This window comes from Filicampus tigris, chromosome 7 (assembly GCF_054856515.1).
Source record: "Filicampus tigris isolate MCC_2025a chromosome 7, RoL_Ftig_1.0, whole genome shotgun sequence".
Lineage (NCBI taxonomy): Eukaryota > Metazoa > Chordata > Actinopteri > Syngnathiformes > Syngnathidae > Filicampus > Filicampus tigris.
This window is the reverse complement of record NC_141223.1, coordinates 23,847,045-23,866,730: the sequence shown is the minus strand read 5'-3', so window position 1 is coordinate 23,866,730 and position 19,686 is coordinate 23,847,045. Positions and strand designations below refer to the sequence as shown.

At 38.7% G+C, this 19,686-nt stretch overlaps 1 protein-coding gene across 6 annotated transcripts in view; it reads left to right on the top strand.

Annotated features, from left to right (window-relative positions):
- The window catches only part of aplp2 (amyloid beta (A4) precursor-like protein 2), an 89,572-nt gene that overhangs the window by 37,569 nt on the left and 32,317 nt on the right, over window positions 1–19,686 (top strand). For all 6 annotated transcript variants that reach the window (XM_086036239.1, XM_086036238.1, XM_086036236.1 and 3 more), the window contains exons 2-3: window positions 15,453–15,626; window positions 16,325–16,454. In XM_086036239.1, coding sequence (XP_085892365.1) covers window positions 15,453–15,626; window positions 16,325–16,454 — 304 coding nt within the window. The remainder of the gene's footprint in view (window positions 1–15,452; window positions 15,627–16,324; window positions 16,455–19,686) is intronic.

Sequence of the window (19,686 nt, the reverse complement as noted above, 5' to 3'; positions counted from 1 at the left end):
TCAGTTAGTAAAAGGCCAAAAGTCAGGTCTGAGTCTATCAGCACCCCAAGATTTCGGGCTCGGTCTTTGGTTTCGAAAGACAGTGACTCCAGGTGTTTTCTAACAGCAATCCACTTTTCTTCATTGCCCAAAACAATTATCTCTGTTTTGTTTTCGTTTAGCTGAAATAAATGTTGGTTCTGTTACGACCAGCTCTGCTAGGGAAGGAGGGAAGTAACATAGACCAAGATGTTGTTTGGTTGAAGGAGAGTTAGCAATTTAATTTCTTCAAGGTAGATGTAGGTTTTAAAACAAAAGTCAAACAAAGGTAGTCACAAAAGCGTCAAAAACAAGTTCACACAAAGTATACGAATTGATAGAGTCTCACACAATTTCAAACCATCCAAAGCGCACGCAACGAGAGACACCTGTCAGTCCAAATTGCTAGATGCACTGCTAAATTCCAGCTGCCCCGAGCAACAGAATATATAGTCCCAGCTGCAACAGGTGAGATTGATTGATGATAAGGTAGTCTATCCGGAACGAGCGGTAAACCAGTCAGGGAACAAGCTGGAAATCAGTCCACCAATAAGAAACAAGTGGGAGACCAGTCCAATGAGGAGCGAGCAGTGGACCAATCCAACGAAGGAATGTGCGAGAAACCAGTCCATCAATGTATTAAAAGGGTACAAAGTTAGACACTGAAAGGGGAGTAAAGATGCTGGTAGATGGCCCAAGGCAAGTGCTGTAATCCAGTTGTTAATTTGCTCTAGACAGTGATACAATCCCTTGATTGAGCTGCTGTCATTTGGGGACACTGTCATCTGCATAACCATGACAGCCAACATCAGTGTGCTGAAGCATTTGACCCAAAGGTAACATCTATGAATAAAATTGTATTGTATTGTATTGTATTGTACAAACTGAACAGAAAGGGGCCAAGGACTGACCCTTGAGTCGATCTGAAAAAAGAAAAATACACAACATGGCAAGGTCGTGATCGGTGAACCGCGATACGGAGGTTGATAACTGAAAACCGCAACAACATATCAATTAGTTCCACTGTTTTCTTTTATGTTGAAACAGACTCTTTTAATGGAACTTCTGGCGCCATTTCACAGTAAACAGAAAATCACATTTTACCTTTTACTTTGAACTTTGAGCGGAATTTAGACAATAACTTGTTAGGGCAAGTTCTAAATTCCACTGCCTGTTTAGAATTTGGAGGCCGGAAGACGAAACCCCTTGTGGAAGCTTATAAATAGTCCAGACGGAACATCCAAGTGGAGCCGGCGATGGCATGCTGTAGGAATGAAAAGCTTTGCTCCAATTAACAGTCCTCCCTCGGCCCAGTAGCTCGTCATTTGCATTTTGCCATTCGTTGCCTCTTAAAATACACATGATAATTACATTTTTACAAGGTTTACTAGTGTAAAGGGTCAAAAAGCATAGAAGGCATGCATGTACTATAAGTACAAACCATGGCTGGGACAAAAATATATTAGCGTATATAAGGTACAACAAGAAAAGCGACACAATCTTCATTTTACTGCCAGAGTTATGTTCTAGGTTCAGGTTTTCACTTTAGGGTTTCATCCCAAGGTTTGTTTTTTCACATTAGGGACACAAATCTGGTTATGGATTCAAATAGAGGTGTCTCGACGAGTCGGCATAGTCAACGTGGCCAATGACGTAAATACGTTGGGACGCACAACATACCGTCAACGTCAAGTATCGATGGCGTAAAATACGTTGGCACGTACGTATGCTCGAGTGTCGATGACGTAAATACGTCAACACGTGCATTGCGTCAGTTGTAAACAAGTGCGCACAGTAGAAATGGCGGAGGCGCCGGATACCAGCGTCCCCGCCAAAAAAGCGTACAAAAACGTCCAAAGTATAGACATACTTCAAAGAAAGGTCGATCGAGTTGGTCGTCTGCACCCTCTGTAAAGTTGATTTGGCGTACCACACATCATGGCACATCAGCCATGAACGAACACTTAAAGCGACGTCACTCAGCAGTACTACTAGATGACGAGAGAAAGCAGAAAGCTGGAGTATCGTAAATCCATCGAACGAATGAACTAATATCCCCCGATTTTACTGAAATTGCTGTTATGTCCGACGTATTAACGTGCATCGTTAAGTTTCATTTCTAAAAGCAGCGGGTGGCAGTCAAAGTTACGCCATGTTGTGTTTCAACGTTGTGCATTATGTAGCTAACGTTCGCGGAGCTATTTCACTCCCGTCAAATGGTGTTGGTGCTTGTAGGTAATGTTATGTTGGTTCCGCTTCTTTATGTACCTATAAACAGTAACACGTGGCATCATTTTATATATCTGCTCCAGAAAGCTCTCAGTGGGTGCAGCACAGCATACAGATCATATTTAGGATGATGTCCTGCTCCCGCTGCTTTAAAAAAAAAACAAAAAAAAACCTAGAGGAAACACTGGCCTGCTAACCATAGTCTGTGATTGTACTAATATACAATGTGTGCTTTTTCATTGTTATAATATTGACGTATGCACTGCTTTATCTGTTTCAGGTTTAAGCAAACTGATGTTATTTCTTTTTTAGTTATTTATTTTTGTTAATTCTTTTACTTGGGCTGCTGCACATGCACGCACACATTGTTTCACCGTTATGTATAGATAAATACCTCATTCATGTTCACACGTCATGATGCCTTCCTATAAGAGATGTGACTGTTCATTCAATTTCAAAAGGTTTTTTTACTTTAATAAACAGTGAATTCAAATAAGCTTTCAGAAGTGTTTTTTGGAATTGGTAATCGTCAAGTCAAAAATAATCGCTAGATTAGTCGAAAAATTAATTGTGAGACTAATCGAGTAATCGTAAAAATAGTCAATAGATTAATCGGGAGAAAAATAATTATTTGGGACAGCCCTAGATTCAAACAAGGTTTAGGGTTTCAAATTAGAGTTTCAAAGTTGGGTTAGTGATTCAACAAAGGTAAAGAGTTTCATACCTGGAATAGAGTTTCAAAGTAGGGTTTCAAATTAATTTTAAAAGCCAGAGTAATGGTTATAGCTTATTTTTTAGGGTTTCAAGCTGTAGTACGGGTTTCAAACAAGGGTTAGAGTTTAAAATTAAGGTTTCAATTCAGGGTAATGGTTTCAAATTAGATTTTCAAACCAGAGTTAGAGTTTCAAACACGGTTTAGACTTTCAAATTAGGATTTCAAATCTGGGTTGGTGTTTCAAATTGGGGTTTTAAAAGGGTCATGGTTTCAAAATATGGTTTCAAGGGGTTAGGGTTTGAAATTAGGGTGTCAAGCCAGGCTTGGTGTTTGAAAGTAAGATTTTCATGCCTGGGTTTGCTTTCCCTCCAGCCCGTGTGAATAGCTGGGATGCTTTTGTGCTAGTTTCCGTGGCGACAGGCTATTTGAGCAGCCCGTCCGTTGTTGGGCTCCGTTTGCTGGGCTGAGAGAGACAGACATGACAATTGGAATGGTCGCCGCATCTACTACCAATTCTAAACATGGCGGCTGTCTGTCACTGGGGTTTGTCTTTGTTTCAAGGTGGAACACGAACGGAAGGAACTAGGATAACACGTTAGATCATAGCCCAGGCTTGAAAATCTAAATTTAAAATGCTAACCAAAGCTTGACACACTAATTTAAAACCTCAAACCACAGGCTTGAAACCTTACTTTGAAACCATAACCCTGGCTCGAAAGCCTAATTTGAGAACCTAACCAAGATGTGAAACCCTAACCCATGATGAAAACTGTAGTTTGAAACCTTAGATCTCATTTAAAACCATAGTTTGAAACCCTAACCCAGAATCAGAACCCTACTTTAAAACCCCAACCATGGCTTGAAACCCTACTTTGATATATTAACCAAGGATCGAAATCATAACCTATGATTTAAAAACCTTAGTTTGAAATTCTAGCCATGGCTTGAAGACCTACTTTAAAATTTTAAGCCCAGCTAAAAATACAACTTTGAAATGTTAACCCTATTTTATGATCCTACTCTAAAACCCTAACCCAGGCTTGACACCATACTTTTAAACCATAGTCCTGTCTTGAAACACTTGTGTAAATCCCCAATTTAGGCTTGAAATCTAACTATGAAACCATAACTCTGTCTGAGACCCTAACCCAGGATCAAAACTGTAATTTGAAATCACAACTCTAATTTAAAAACTTTGTTTGAAACCCAAATGAAACCCTAACCAAGAATTAAAATGGCTTGAAGCCCTACTTAAAAACCCTAACCTCAGATAAAACACCCTACTTTGAAACCCTCGTCAATTTTTGAAAGTCAAATTTGAAACCTTGACCCAGTCTTGAATCCCTAATGCAACCTGATGCATGCTTGACTTTGAAACCATAACCAAGGCTTGAAACCTTGGTTTAAAATCCCAATGAACTCCCACCAAAAATCTAAGTTAATTTGAAACCTTTACCATGGCTTCAGACCAGGGCTCAATAATGAATCACATTATAAATACAATTTTAAAATCCCAAAGGCTGAAATAAGGCTGCTATAAAACCAAAACATTTATGTATAATATGTCAGATATGATTTATTAGAACACATATTTTTTATAGCTTGTTTGTTAAAAAAAAGATATACGGGAAGAATATGTTGAAAAATAATCACATATTAAATCGCACTCGCAATGTTGAGGCGAGGAAAAGCAAATCGCAATTGAATTGACTGTATTTTCAGACTCGTGTGTATCTAAAGCTCGCATATTTGGGTCAGGAATGTTAATGCGTAGCTTGGGACAAACATCGTCCCGACTTTTTGTTGCGGTCGCAGTGAAAGTGTCCAGTGGCTGTGAGGACAAAAGAGCGTTTCAGTGGGATGGAGAAGCTTATTTGCATTCCAGCCAGGCTTTGCCCTTCCGATTCAGAGCATGACACTTCTTTTTTGTCTTTTTATGACTCTGTTTTTACTGTCCACCCTCTGCCACCAGGGCTCGTCCTGCGGGTATGTGTGTGTGTGTGTGTGTGTGTGTGTGTGTGTGTGCGTGGGTGTGTGTGTGTGTGAGAGGGTGGGTGCCGTTGGATGGCGTCCTTCCACCCCATCCTGGTGTCCAAGTGATGTTTGTGTAGTGTGTCAGGTCTTGGCCTTCCCACGGCTTCACTGTCGCCGTGAATCACGTCATTGTCTGAGTGTGTGTGTACATGACTGCATTCCCTTGTTTTGTTTTTTTTACTGCTACTGCAGAATTTGACGATATGTTCAAAAGTTTGCGTCAGTATCTGTCCAACATCTACCAGCATAGTTCTGGGCCTTGATGGTTGAATCTAATTGTCTCTTTCTACGCAGCCATTTGATTGCCATCCAATTTAGAACATTCTGACTTATCTTTGAAGGCTCACAGAATATTGTGATGTATTTTACACACAACAGTGACTTTGTTGATTATTATTTTTGTTTTAGTGATGACTCAAACATCTGAAAAGTAATTTTCACCTATAAAATACCAAAAACAGCAATGAAAATGTGCTTTTGCTTTTACCTTTAAAAAAATCCAGTCCCATTAAAAAAAAAAAAAAAAAAAATCAGTCGTATTTGTCGGCAACTGATGACGGCGCTCCTTGTTTGGATTCTCATTGATGGCATTTCACATCAACGGCGTTTAAAGAGTTAAATTCATTATAAATAATAAAAAAAACTATTACATGAAGCAGAATGAAATCATATTTCATTTGTTAAACAAAATGACTTACTTTACATACACATTTGACCTATTTTTTGTTTACCTCATTTAGGTATAACCTGGCCTATCTGTCTGCTTTGAAAATCATGTGGCCACAAAAGTTTGCCCACCTCTCGGATTAGATGCCGATTGGACATTTTGTTTTGGATCCCTTCCAAATTTGACAGAACCTTTGCCAGTCTTCCACCACTTATTATTATTATAATTAATAAAAATAAATTCATTTACAACAACCTCAGACGCCTTTTTAAGCTGACACGTGTCAGCGTTTACAAACACGTCAGCCACGTTCTCTTGCTCACCTTAAGCTCGTTAAGACCAAACGTGAGCGCTCTTTCAAATCACTCTTGACAGTAGCTTTGCCTTTCCCGCTCTGCTTATTTGTTTGATATCCCAGCAGGCGTCGGTGCAGTGTACAATCAAATCTCAGGACGACAAAGTCATTCTGCAGCAAAACGTGCTACCCAGTTTCAGAAAACCTTTCTGAACATTGTGTTTTGAATCTACAATGAGAGGTCAAGACTATCAAGGCATTCCGGAGCGATAATTACCCCAAACAGTACACACAAGTAATATTGCAGTGATTTCCTCAAAATGAAGAAGTCGATTTTTTTTTTTTCTCAAAGAACTCTGTAGGACCACAACATCAAAGGAACATGCGATTTTTATTAGGTAATTACGTTTGTCAATTTCATTTTATATGAGTGACCGTTGTGGATTGTTCTTCAATGGAAAAGCATGTCTACAAATTGTTGTGATTCATTTTTTAAATCTGAAAAACAGCTTAAGTGTTTCCCCTGGATTTAAGCATTTTCAAAAAAAAAAAAAAAACCCACAAATTTTGTAGATAAGTGCTTTTCATTGGATAGCGATGTACAGTATTGCCATAACATCAAATTATTGTCAATGCTGTCCCGATGAAAATACTCTGCTCCCTTTTTTCTTTTATCACATTTATGTTGTTTTTCAGAGAACAATTTTCATTCATTCAAAATATGAGTTATTTTTTTCATGAGACATCCATCCATCCATTATCTATACCGCTTATCCTCACAAGGGTCGCGGGGCGTGCCGGAGCCTATCCCAGCTATATTCGGGCAGTAGGCGGGGGACACCGTGAATTGGTTGCCAGCCAATCGCAGGGCACACAGAGACAAACATCCGCACTCACAATCACATCTAGGGGCAATTTAGAGTGTCCAATCAACTTACCATGCATGTTTTTGGAATGTGGGAGGAAACCGGAGTACCCGGAGAAAACCCACGCAGGCACGGGAAGAACATGCAAACTCCACACAGGGAGGCTGGGGCCGGGATCGAACCCACGACCTCTGAACTGTGAGGTGGACGTGCTAACCAGTCGACCACCGAGCCGCCCTTTCATGAGACTGTGGCATAAATTAATTATGACCATATAATTTACTACCCCCCCCAAAAAAATCAATATATTGTCTTAAAAGCAAAAGAAACCATTTGTTTTATGTGAGTCAGCAGAACTGCAAAGTTGTCGTCCAAATAGGTCATTTATTGTTTTCAATAGTTTATATGTGTTTCAAAGCGGGCAATTTAATAAGTATTTAAAACAAAACAAATTGTCCATTAAAATGTGTGGAGACTTTGTTGGTTGTTGTCTAATAATCCTGCAGGGAGCTTCACAGCAACAACTAGTAAAAATGCAATAAAAGCTCCACTTGCAGCACTGCATTTTATATAAGCTCATGCAGCAGTATGTATGAGAGTGTGCGAGTTTGACTGTGTATGTGTGTATGTATGCACATGTGGTGATGAATAAGTGAGTGCGTGAGTGAATGTATGTTGGAGAGAGAGTGATTGAGCGAGTGTTTGTGAGGGAGTAAGTGAGTACGTGCGTGCGTGTGTGTGTGCGTGTTTGAGAGCGAGATAGTCAACACAATTACACCCAGTTCAGGGCCCGTTGGGATGCACAGTGACATCACACCAAATCAAACACGGCACACACCCATCCCGGGAGGAAGTAAACAGGAAAGAAGAATGGACAGTCACAGGATATTTGGACTTTGTGCGCTGCGTGTGAACTTTCCAAAATGTCCGACCTGCCATGCCATCTAGAATGGCTGCACCTGCCGGACTGTCTCCGTTTAGGACTTTTCCCAGAATGCTTATGGACCATGTGACCGCAGAGAAATGCCTGGTATGGTGAAATCCACCTAAATCCTTCCCTGTGGTGACTCGACACTTAAGTAGGGTAGTCTGGTGTCAAATCGCACACACTCTCACACACACATTCACCAGTCACACTCACTCACTCCCACATGGCCACAAACACACACACTCACCCATACACTCACTTTCTCAATAAAACACTCCCCCCCACCCCCCACCCCCCCCCCACACACACACACACAAAACTGGATTCTCTTATTTGGATCCAACCCAGGTGCTTGTGTAGCAGGTGACTCGTGTTGTTCATGTCAATGTGATGCAATACAATTTGCACACCATTGTCAACTACAAGCACCGTCATAAACTACTCAAAACGCATTTGAGGGAAATTACAGGATGAACCTAAAATCTACTACGACCTTCACGCGAATTTCATTTCCTTCAAAGTTTCAGTACTATTTGCACAACTTGCCATCCATCCATCTCAAGACTTTATTGAGAATCGAATACAAATAGATACAAAATACACTGGGTGGCTGTGGATAAGCAGCAAACACAATGAACACAATTACTCCTGAACACAAATGTCTCCCACAGTAGTCTGTAATTAGTGGATTGCATAAACTTGAAGCTCGCGTCTCGGGGAAGGGGGTAATGTCGGCCGTTTGGAAGTATTTTCATTTGGAAAGCAGCAACAATGAATTGTAATGGCTGTAAATTGAGCATTGCCAAGGAACTGAGATTTGTTCATTTCAATTTCATGATTAATTAGTCCATGTTCCGCACTACACGACACTAAAATGGGATTTTATTATTTACTGAATGTGAGGCAACCTCTTAAAAGTGGAGTTAAGAATTCCAGTTTTACTTCTACAATGTTGGGATGTGTAAAATTGATTTATTGCCCATTTAAGTGGATCCTAATTTTCTTACTGCACTAAGTAGATTTTTTTTAATTTTTGGATTATAGTTATTTTGCGCAACACCACTGCTATACTATAAAAAAAACCAACACATTTTTAAACCTGTCAAGTTGCACGCTTTTGTCATAATTAGTACAGGTATAAACACCTTTTCAAACATGTACGACGTACATCGCGAATCTGTACGGCCATTGTCAATTTTATCAGTGTTATCCGTTTTTGTCGCCTAACCGTAGTCAGGAGATGCAGACGAGATCTTTCTCCAAGGCCAGAGTTGCCTCCGGGATCGCAGCTGTGGCGCGTTGTCGAAAAGGTGGAGCCCAGTAGCCCAACAACACACCTCAAAGTGAGACAGGGGTCTTCCGTGCTCTTCCTCACGCATGCGCACAATACACCTACACGTCACGCACAAGCTGTCACAACACCCGCAACATCATGTTTCCTTTTTTTTTAAAGATGATTTTACGATCATATCTGTATCATTATACTGTATACAGATATGTATGGGCAAATTACAACTTTCGTAAGATTCACTACCCCCCGGGGTTGACACGTATGCATTTTATTTGTTAACTTGGTTTGAACCATTGCTGCACTAGACGTTAAGCCATATAAAATGGTATCATGTTGGGATGCAAAATCCAATCAATATCACCAATTTGGATGCATTCTTTTTTTTTTTGTCTTCTTTATTCAATCAGGACTCTGTATTGGTAAATACTCAAAATCAAGTGCGTCGGACTCGGAGGCAAAAAAATGTCTAACATAAGGACGTGTGATGTCAAAAGTTGAGAGGTTCAATTAAGTTGACCTTTGAAGTTTAGAGTTCATTTTAGGTGCATCCTGAAATTTCTCTAGAAAGCCTAATATCGCAGGCGTCGGGCCAAAACCTCATAAGTCACATTTTGGTGAATTTCAAATTTTTTCAAACATCTATTGGTCAGTCCACACACCTGGGTGTTAATTTGACACATTATTGATCAATCTAAAGTGCTGGAAATGGCTTGCTCTCTTTCACGATGCAATGCTACTGGGTGAACAAACTTGCCATTTTTGGGGTCTCCTGCAAAGTGACTATTTCGGAGGTACAAAGTTTTGGCCCGACGTCAGCGATATGTATAAGTAACGAGAGAACGCGATTTTCATTAATATTGCTTGTGACAGCTGAAACACTGACGTTGAACTGAAATGTTGTAGAATTTGTTAAAATTTCAAAACATTGAATGTGAGACTTGGGAAATCGAACATTGGTAGATAAAAGTGTAAGGGTGGAATAAATATTGTATGTAAAAAAAATAAAAAAAATAAAAATACAAAATTGAACAGTGTGGCAATTCTAGAATGGTCACAAGATGTCCTGAATGAGCCGAAGTTTCAAGTTGAAATGATATGAATCCCCTGCGAATTGTGGAAGAATGAATTTAATTTGTAAGATGTCTCCATTCATTTCAGATGCATTTATTTTTCATGAGATTGTGGGGAAAGTAGGAATTTGTAATTTGTAATAATGTAAAAAATTGTTTGAAAATATTTTCAAGCCGGAATGTTTTGACTCAGTTGAGAAACGTGGAAGGAAAGGAGTAGGACAAAATGAGAATCCACATCTTTTCTCTTGTTTTAGATTAGATATGGTGGTTGCTAACGTTTCATCTCTATGTGTCACGATAACAATACTGTGTATACGGCCGGTGTTAATGATTAAACATATTCATTTTTCTTCAGTATGTCCTTTGGCTCTTGCCTTTGTCCCACATGTTCCAGGATGTTAATTAGTGCCAAGAGTCATCTACTGAACCCTTTTGACCTGTTAATGGACACCTGATATTACATTTGCCTTTTTATTACACACATAAAAAACAACAGTATTCACGCATTTGGCTGTGGAATTTGAACCACTTTTATTGAATACAATGCTATTATTGTGTTGAGTGAATGGCAGCAGGTGGACAAACAGGTTAATTGGATCATCTGCCCTCAAATTGAAGAACATGTCATTGTTCTGCCTGTCACTATATGTCACTGGTATAGCTAGATGAGCAAAGACACATTTGTACTAAATAATAATGATTTGAAATTGGATAGTTTCCTGCTGCAAATTTGGAACAGTGGCTTTGACTAGGGCTTGATCAATTAATTAATGAATTGGCCGCCTGATTATATCGGCCGGTATTAGGCCTTTTCAAAATAATACCAATCAGCCGGGGTTTTGCAGATTAAACACCAATATAATCTTACTTTCTCATGAAACAATGAACACTGTTCTCTCGCTATGGGTAGGAAGTAAAGGGCATTCGATACTGTGACGTTATGTGTTCCACGATAATGATAATATCACAATACACTATGTCTACGATATTCAATATATTGTTAGAAATTTACTCAATGATATATCCCAAAATATGTGACTGAAAAGAAAAAAATACCCATAAATAGGAAAACGTCTATATCATGTATTTATTCAATGACGAAATTTGTACAATGCGCAGAGAAACGTGCATTTCCATAGAACCTCACTCCCTCCAAGTCTTGTAAATGTAAACACAGTACAGGTGGACAAATTAAAGTGCATGAAAATGAATAACATGACCCTGTACAGCTCGACACATTACAGTGCACAAACATGAATAACGTGTTTTATGTAAATCAGGACAGCGCAATGTTTTCTGAAACTGAAACTGAGTAGCAACTTACATTAAAGTTTTTTATGTTAACCTGGACAGTGGACACATTAAGGCATATTCTTATTGAGGAACACAAACTGATCAGCATGCTCAGATGTAAGAGCACACCTCCGAGCAGAGATAATGTCACCAGCAGCAGAAAAGTTTCTTTCAGATGGCACATTAATCCCTGGGACACATGGTGATACTCTGTGCCCTCGCAAAATTTGGAAGTCAAATATATATCAAATACATCCATCCATCCAAATATGTAGATTGTATGTGTGCCCCATTTTGTTTTTATTTTGCGAATCACCACGCGGTGTGTGTGTGCGTGTCTGTGGTTTTTGATATTTTTACTTTATTTGGCGGCGTGTCTGCTTGTGCGACGCCTGTATGTGACGTGAAAATGATGTTCTTGACGCCGATTGGCTGTCTCCGACGAGGGACGGACTGGGACCGCGTGGGTAGGCCAGAAATACCGCCCAGAAGTTATAGATGGATAGACGATGCCCAGCTCTGTGTATGTGTATGTACATACTGTACACAAAGAGTTTCTTATTATTTCCGGGCAGGAAAAACAGCGGAAGCAGATAGATCAAATATAGAATTTGTTGTGCTGTGACATTTTCAGAGAGACTTCGTATGTCCAGTCAAAAAATGAATGTAAGTCTTATTTATTTCATTTTCCGCTGAGAGTTTCTTCCTCATTTTTTCCCCTGCTTTGAACTTCATTTTGCCTCCTGGAACGGAACAAATCCTTTCTGCATGATGTGGAACAACCGTGACGATTATGCAGTGACTCTTGACTGCTTGACTTCTTCCCCCGCCGAAATAAGTTGAAATGAAAATGTCACTTTCGGAACTAGACTCAAGTGGCTGGATCGACCTTCTGTCTGTGTCACAGGTCAGCTCGCCCTCGGGCTCACATCTTGCTGGTATCAATACGCCAGAGAGGTGAATGAGTTGGAGCATGACAACAGAGATATGCAGCATTGTGAATTCTGCATATTTGCAGTTCGCCTTTCACAAATTTGCCTTTTCTCACATATTTGGGGAGAACCTCTCCTCCATTAATTGGCGAAAAACTCACCATCGTGGTCAGGCCAAATAATAGTCTTGCTTTGGCATCATTCAGTAACCTTTTGGTGCTGTAGCGAGTGGAGGAGCTTCATTTACCCATAATAGTCACATTCTTTTTTTATTTCTGCAATTAATTTCAAATGAAAAACTGAAATCGGATTCATTGATTAACTGAATAATTGACATTTTAGTCGAATATTCAAATAATTAGTTGCAAAATGAAAACACTCACGTTAGGGCTGCTGTCGGCCACAGCTCATGCCCAGACACTCACGCCAAGCCACCAGGCCCTGCCTCTTAAAGATACATCTAATTAAGATACCACAGCACAATCAGTATGTTCTCTACATGTTTCTATTTATTCTGTATGTTGTGTGCTTGCATTTTTTACGTGTTCAAATACATTTACAATATGTTTTTCGATTCCTCTGATATGTGCAATTGAAATCGTATTGGTGCTCGTCCCCAAAATGACTGTCGAGTCCTCTGGAGAGCATATGAGGACGTGTGTGTCTGTCTGTGTGGGGGGGGGGTCGGTGCATGCGCGCGTACGTGCGCGTGTGTGCGCATGTCGACTCTGCAGCTCATCACGGACTCGAACCAGCCAGCCAGTCAGCCGTTGATTACGCAGCATTTGCTTTGTTGCGGCTCTGCGCTGGTCTGCACTTGTGATCAGCACACACGGAAGGGGGCGAAGGGGCTGAGGGGTAAAGCCCCCACTCCACCCCAACCCCGGAAAATCTGACTTTTTTCTGTCAGATTCAATCCAACCATTTCATTTTTTTTTTTATTTTAAACAAAAAATAATTGGATTCAAGCTCAGAGGCACCTGTGCCAAATTGCCATTTGAATCAAGTGTATTGGGGGAGGGAAACATCTAAAACATGCAGGATCGCCGCCCTTGAGGAAAGGAGTTGGACACCTGTGCTTGTAATGTATTTTTAGAACAGCACAATCTTGAAACAAATCATAGCAATAAAGAATATATAGTGTATAACATGGTCCCCATTCAATCTTATTTTCAAAATGAAGTCCCAATATTTTTCAAATTCTGCCATGGTATATAAAATGTCAATCACTAACCAATTTGCACATATAGACAAACAACTATTGCCATTCATTCTTATAGACAATTTACAGTCTCCAATTAAAATGTTTTTGAAATGTGTGTAGAAAACCCACACACGCAAAATTCAAACTCAGAACCTTAGAACTGTAAGGCAGCCACACGAACCAGTCTTTGGCCAAGTGTCTTCAAAAATACTTGTGGCCACAGCCTTTAGTTAACCTAGCAAGGGAGTGAATGATCCATCTGAGGAGGAGGAAAGAAACGTTCTCGTTGGTGAGGCATGACTGACCGCACTTTCCTCCCATCAGACTAAATCCTGGTGCACAAATCCAAACGAAACTCACCCTGATTAACAGTTGCTAGCTGTGCATGTGGTACCGCCGCTTTCATTGGGGCCTCACGTACCAGACTTGATTGCTACGTCATCAATTTAATATAAGATGCAATACAACAGCACATACACTAACTGTGCCATGTACAGTAAGTACTTCCTCGGGACTAGTTAAGAATTACAAGAACAGTTAAAGGGAACAGTTCTTTTTTCCAAGAATACTGTATGTTCTATGCAGGCCCACTAATTGAAACAAGGCATTCTGATTAATATTGTGTTTGTAGAATATGAGTTAAGCAGCAAAATCTAACCATCTCAGGGGGTGACCATTTTGTCACTTCTGTCCACTGAATATGACATCAAAGTTGCACAGGACTCTGATAACGGCCAATCATGGCTCACCTTCAGAAAACAGGTGAGCTGTGATTGGTCGTTACCCTGAGCAACTGTAATGTCCCTTTGAGTCGACACAAGTGACAAAATGGCTGCCCCCAGAGATGGATAGATTTTACTGCTTAACTCATATTACACAAACGCAATATTTATGAGAATGCCTTGTTTCAACTAGTCAGTACATACTCTTGAAAAAAATGTTTGGGTTGATTTCCCCTTTAAGAAGCTGAGTAGCATATATGCCCAAGTCCTTTTTAAATATAAAATATTACAAAAAATATAATGAAATACATTATAAACACCAGATGATTATTAAAATGTATTCATGTGTAAATATTGCTACATACCATAATTACTAGGGCTGATTAATCGGCTGACGGATCTGCAAAAAAAAAAAAACAGCTGATATTTTTGTTTTTGCCAATTATTTTTCTTTTCTTATACATGAACACATTACAGCATAAGACAAATATATTGACATTCAAACATCTCTCCCTAAAAAAATTTGCCGACTGTTGCCATTTTTTCTCTGTTGTAAACTAAAACAAATACTAAAAGGACAAAATAATGAAAACAGTCAAATATTCTGCCTGTAATTCTTGTCTGTGGTTGTAAGCGTTAATGGACCAAAAAAGAGGTTATTTTACATGCTATATTTATATGGACCAAAAAATAGGTTATTTTACATGCTATATTTATATTTTTTATTTATTTGACGATTAATCGGTTATCAAAATTTTATCCTGACAAATGTAGGAATAGGCATCGCCCTCAAAGAGATCCTTATTGGTCGGGCCCTAGTCATTTCTCAAGATTAACACGCACCCATGAAGTTACATCCTATTGCTAATATAGCTGAAAGTACATGGATCAGTACAACTGATTCTGAAGGCTCTGGACAGAATAGATTAGCCTGGCAACACCTAGAGGCTGAAGTCTTGGATTGGACAGAAAAATATCCAGCATCCCCATACATGCACTGGAAGCAGTGCAGTGAAGAGAAACCTGTCAAACAAAAAGAATACACTGATAGGAATAAAATTATACAATTTGATGTAACAAATACTCAAATTTATGTTGTAAATGCTGTTCACTTCTTCTGAACTACTGCCGTTTAACTGTCATTTTGGTTCATTTGGCCTCCCTGTTTTTATATGAATCTTGCAGGCGCTGGCAGCCAACGTAGGCACCGGGTTCGCCGTGGCCGAGCCGCAAGTGGCCATGTTCTGCGGCAAGCTCAACATGCACGTCAACATCCAGACGGGCCGCTGGGAGCCTGATCCGTCTGGAACCAAGAGCTGCGTGGGTACCAAGGAGGGCGTGTTGCATTACTGCCAGGAGGTGAGTCATACTGCAAAAGCTCAAAACTATCCAAAATGAAACTTCTCAAATCAAGACAAAGTATGGTGGAGCCTATGTAAAGAAAATAAAATGTTATTTGGAAAATAATGAACTTTTTACCTTAAAAATGCTCACTTACTCTGAAAATATTGCAACATTTTTATTGAAAACATAGACATTTTTTTCATGACTTTTACCTTGAAAAATTGTGACTTTGTTTTCTCATTTTTTTTCTTGAAAAAAACATTATCTTGAAGTTGTGACTCTTGTAGAATGAAAATGAAAAAAAACATGTATTTATTCTCACAATCTTGTGACTTTTTTCTCAAGATCAAAATAGATTTTTTTTCAGATTACTTTTGTCCTTGAAAAAATGTATTTTTCACATAATATAATAAGTTCTCTTAAAAGGAAATACAGAAAAGGACTTTATTCTTGTTGAATAACACTAAAAAAAGGATTGTATCTTGAAAATAGGCAGCTTTTCACCTTGAAAAATGTATGCCTTTACTTTAGTATTTTAAAAGAAAAAAAAATTCATCTACTCTTAAATGACTTTTTGTTGCTGGGAAAATATGCCTGTTTTATAGAGTAACCTTTTTTGCCCTCGAAAATGTACAACTATTTGTCATGAAAATCCACTTACAGTATCCCCCAACTCCCTCTGTGGTTCTTGAATACCTCTGTGTTTTTTTCAGATGTATCCTGAGCTCCAGATCACCAACGTGGTGGAGGCCAACCAGCCGCTGCGCATCGACAACTGGTGCAAGAAAGAGAAGAAGGTGTGCAAGGGACACGCCCACAGTGTGGTGCCTTACAAATGCCTCGGTAAGTGCTCGCTCACATCAGGTGTCCTCGCAACAGTTGCTTTCGATGCAACAGGGCGGTAGAAATGAGTGTCGGGTGCTAAACTTAACACAGAAAAAAGAAGAAAAAATATAAAATAACTTAAAGAATACACACGATTTTTCAATTACTGTACTATGATTAACATCTCTCTCTCTCTCTCTCTCTCTCCCTCTCTAATATATATATATATATATATATATATATATATATATAATATAATATATATATATATATATATATATATATATATATATATATATATATATATATATATATATATATATATATATATATTATATATATTATATTATATTTCACTTTTCACGGGGGGTTCTGGACCCCATCAACCGCAATAAATGAGGGATTACTGTATTCACAAAAATCTAGGAAAACGCCCTATACCTGAACATAATTTGAAGTTCTTCATTGTTAAATATTGCTGCAAAATATCAGTGTACAATGTTTTGCAGAAGATGTATGAAGCAGTTTAAAATAGAAACAAGAGCTGTTGATCAGAAAAAAAACATCACTGTTCTGTGAAATAAATTCAGATTTAAAGTATTTTTTGTCGAATATCACCAATTTATCGTTATCGAGTTTTTGAGAAAAAATATATCAAGATTTTTTTGCCCATATCATACCCTCATACCCTAGTTATCATATTATGAGAATAAAGTCATCGGAAAAAATGCCTTGGTGAGTGCTCGTCTCAAGTGTCCTCACTGTCCTTTTTTTTGTGTGAGAGTTTGTAATCTGTCTCTGCCGCAATATTGAACTTAGATGTGAGGTGACTAATGTTAGCGCAGAGCTGCAGTCTGCTTCAGTCTGTCACGGTGGATGCCTCCAGGGCATCGGCAGTTATTTATTATTGGCGAGGAGGCTTGTTAAGTAATAAAACACAATCTGATTTTTCGCCCCTCCAGCTCAGACAGAGCCCATAAACTCCCGCTGACGTGCAGGGTCAGCAAGCAGAAGGTCTGCTGCATCATACTCCCTCTTGGCCTGGCTCCGATATACATTCGCAGGGGTGGGAAACCTTCGGCAAGGGGGCCTTAAAGCAGAAGTCAACCCAAACATATTTTTTTCAAGAATATGTTCCCAGCAGGCCCACTAGTTGAAACACGTCATTCTGATTAATTTTGCGTTTGTGGAATGTGAGTTAAGCAGCAAAATGTACGTGTTTTTAGCCATCTCTGGGGGAGGCCATTTTGTCTTCTGTCGACTGAAAATGACATCACAACTGCTCACAATGACCAATCACTGTAACCTGTTTTCTGAATCTGAGCCGTGATTGGTGAGTGGATTAACATTTATTCCATAAACTAAATTATTTATTACAATGCCCTGTTTCAACTAGTGGGTTGCATATAACATATTCTTGCCAAAAAGATGTTTTCTTTGACTTCCACTTTAAATTCTACGCAAAAGCTTTAGAACCAGACGCCATGCAGTGTGAGAAACAAATAAAACATCAGAGCAACGGTTGTTTAAAAAGGACAAAAACAATTCACGTGGCAGGCAGGGGTTTGATGAGACCTAGAAAATACTGTAATTGTGTTTCAGATAAAAATCTTTTTTAATGAAAAAAACTTTTTATTTCAAAAAGGCCAAATATAAAATGATAAATCTTGTTGGTTTTTTTTTTATTAAAAAAAAACAACAAACTGTAGCAAAGGCAAAAATTTGGGGGGGAAACTTTCATTGTGGCAAAAAGGAATGATTTTTTTATTATAGAAAAAGGACAGAAAATAAATTGTAATATTAGTATATTAGTATATTTTAGTATATTTTTTACAAACAAGATACAATTGTATTTAAAAAATGTTGCAACAATGCAAAAACAGTTTTTGGGGTATAAAAAGGATGCACTATTAATTTATTAATATTAGTATTCCTAATATTTTGAGAAATTAAGACAACTAAATTTAACAAGGAAAAGTCAAAAAACTTTTTCAAAGAAAACAATGTTGTTCTTTCTTACAAGAATATTCATATTTATCAACATTAAATATGTTTTTATGCTGGCAGTTAATATTGCACATTGTGGTGCGTGCAGTTCTTCTTTCATATTTTACTTTACATATTTTGTTAAGTTACAGCCTTATTCCAAAACATATGTAATACATTTTTTTATGTATAACAAATTGTGGAAAAAATAAAAGCTCTGGGAATTCTTTGAACTAAATGTGATGTCATGTAACTGTCCTCATTTCTGTGTGCAATGTTGAACAAGATAACATATGCCCGACTGGCGAGAATCACAAACACAAACAAAAGTGAGTTTGGGGGGGAAAAAAAGGAAGAAAAATAACATCAAATCATCTCCTCCTGTGCTGCACCAGCTTTCTGCCACTCTTCCTCAGGCTGGTAGCCTTTTTTGCTGATTGAGTCGTGCCGCCGGCTCGCTGTCCGCGATTGAAAAAATCCATTAGCGTTTGCGCCGGACTGTGAAATGGGCGACCGTTCAAGAGCATTCTTGGCAGCAGGCGAGGGAGACTGAGATTTTTTTTTATGCTCACGCGGCAAACATCACGACTGGAAAGAGGCTAAGCCCAGAATACAGACATTTTCAGGCAGAATTTTTCTACTCGACAACAGATAAAGATCCAAACCAAAGCTGGAGACGAGTTGTTTAGCTGAATATGAGCAGTGATGGTAAAGCACTAGTTACACAAACAAATATGGATGAATTTATTGCTTGTGTACTGTATGTTAAACATACAAGGGAAGAAGACCTTGAAAAAATAAACTCGACTCAAGTCACATGACAGCAATTCAGAGCAGTTCAGCTTGAAGCTGATTTTTGCCACTCCCAGTTGAAATTTACTTTCAAACTAAATATAAAACAAAGAGAAGTACATTTAATACTACCACACAACTTAGCCTTATAATTGTCTGTTAGCTAAACGCTAACAATGCAACGCACCATTGACACTTTTTAAAATAACCACACAATTTAGCCTCATACAGTAATTGTCTATTAGCTAAACGCTAACAATGCAACACACCATTGGCAGGCTAACGAAAAATAATAACAACTAATGTTACTGGAGCTAACTCAGGTGTTGTGACCATCTCCGTGTATATCCGTTTGTATGTTTATATGTATCAGGTATGCCAAGGCATGCAAACGAGAAGGAGCAGAATAAAGGCCATTCAACTGAAGCAAAAAAATGTGGCTAAAATGTTCTTTTTTTTTTTACGTTTTATT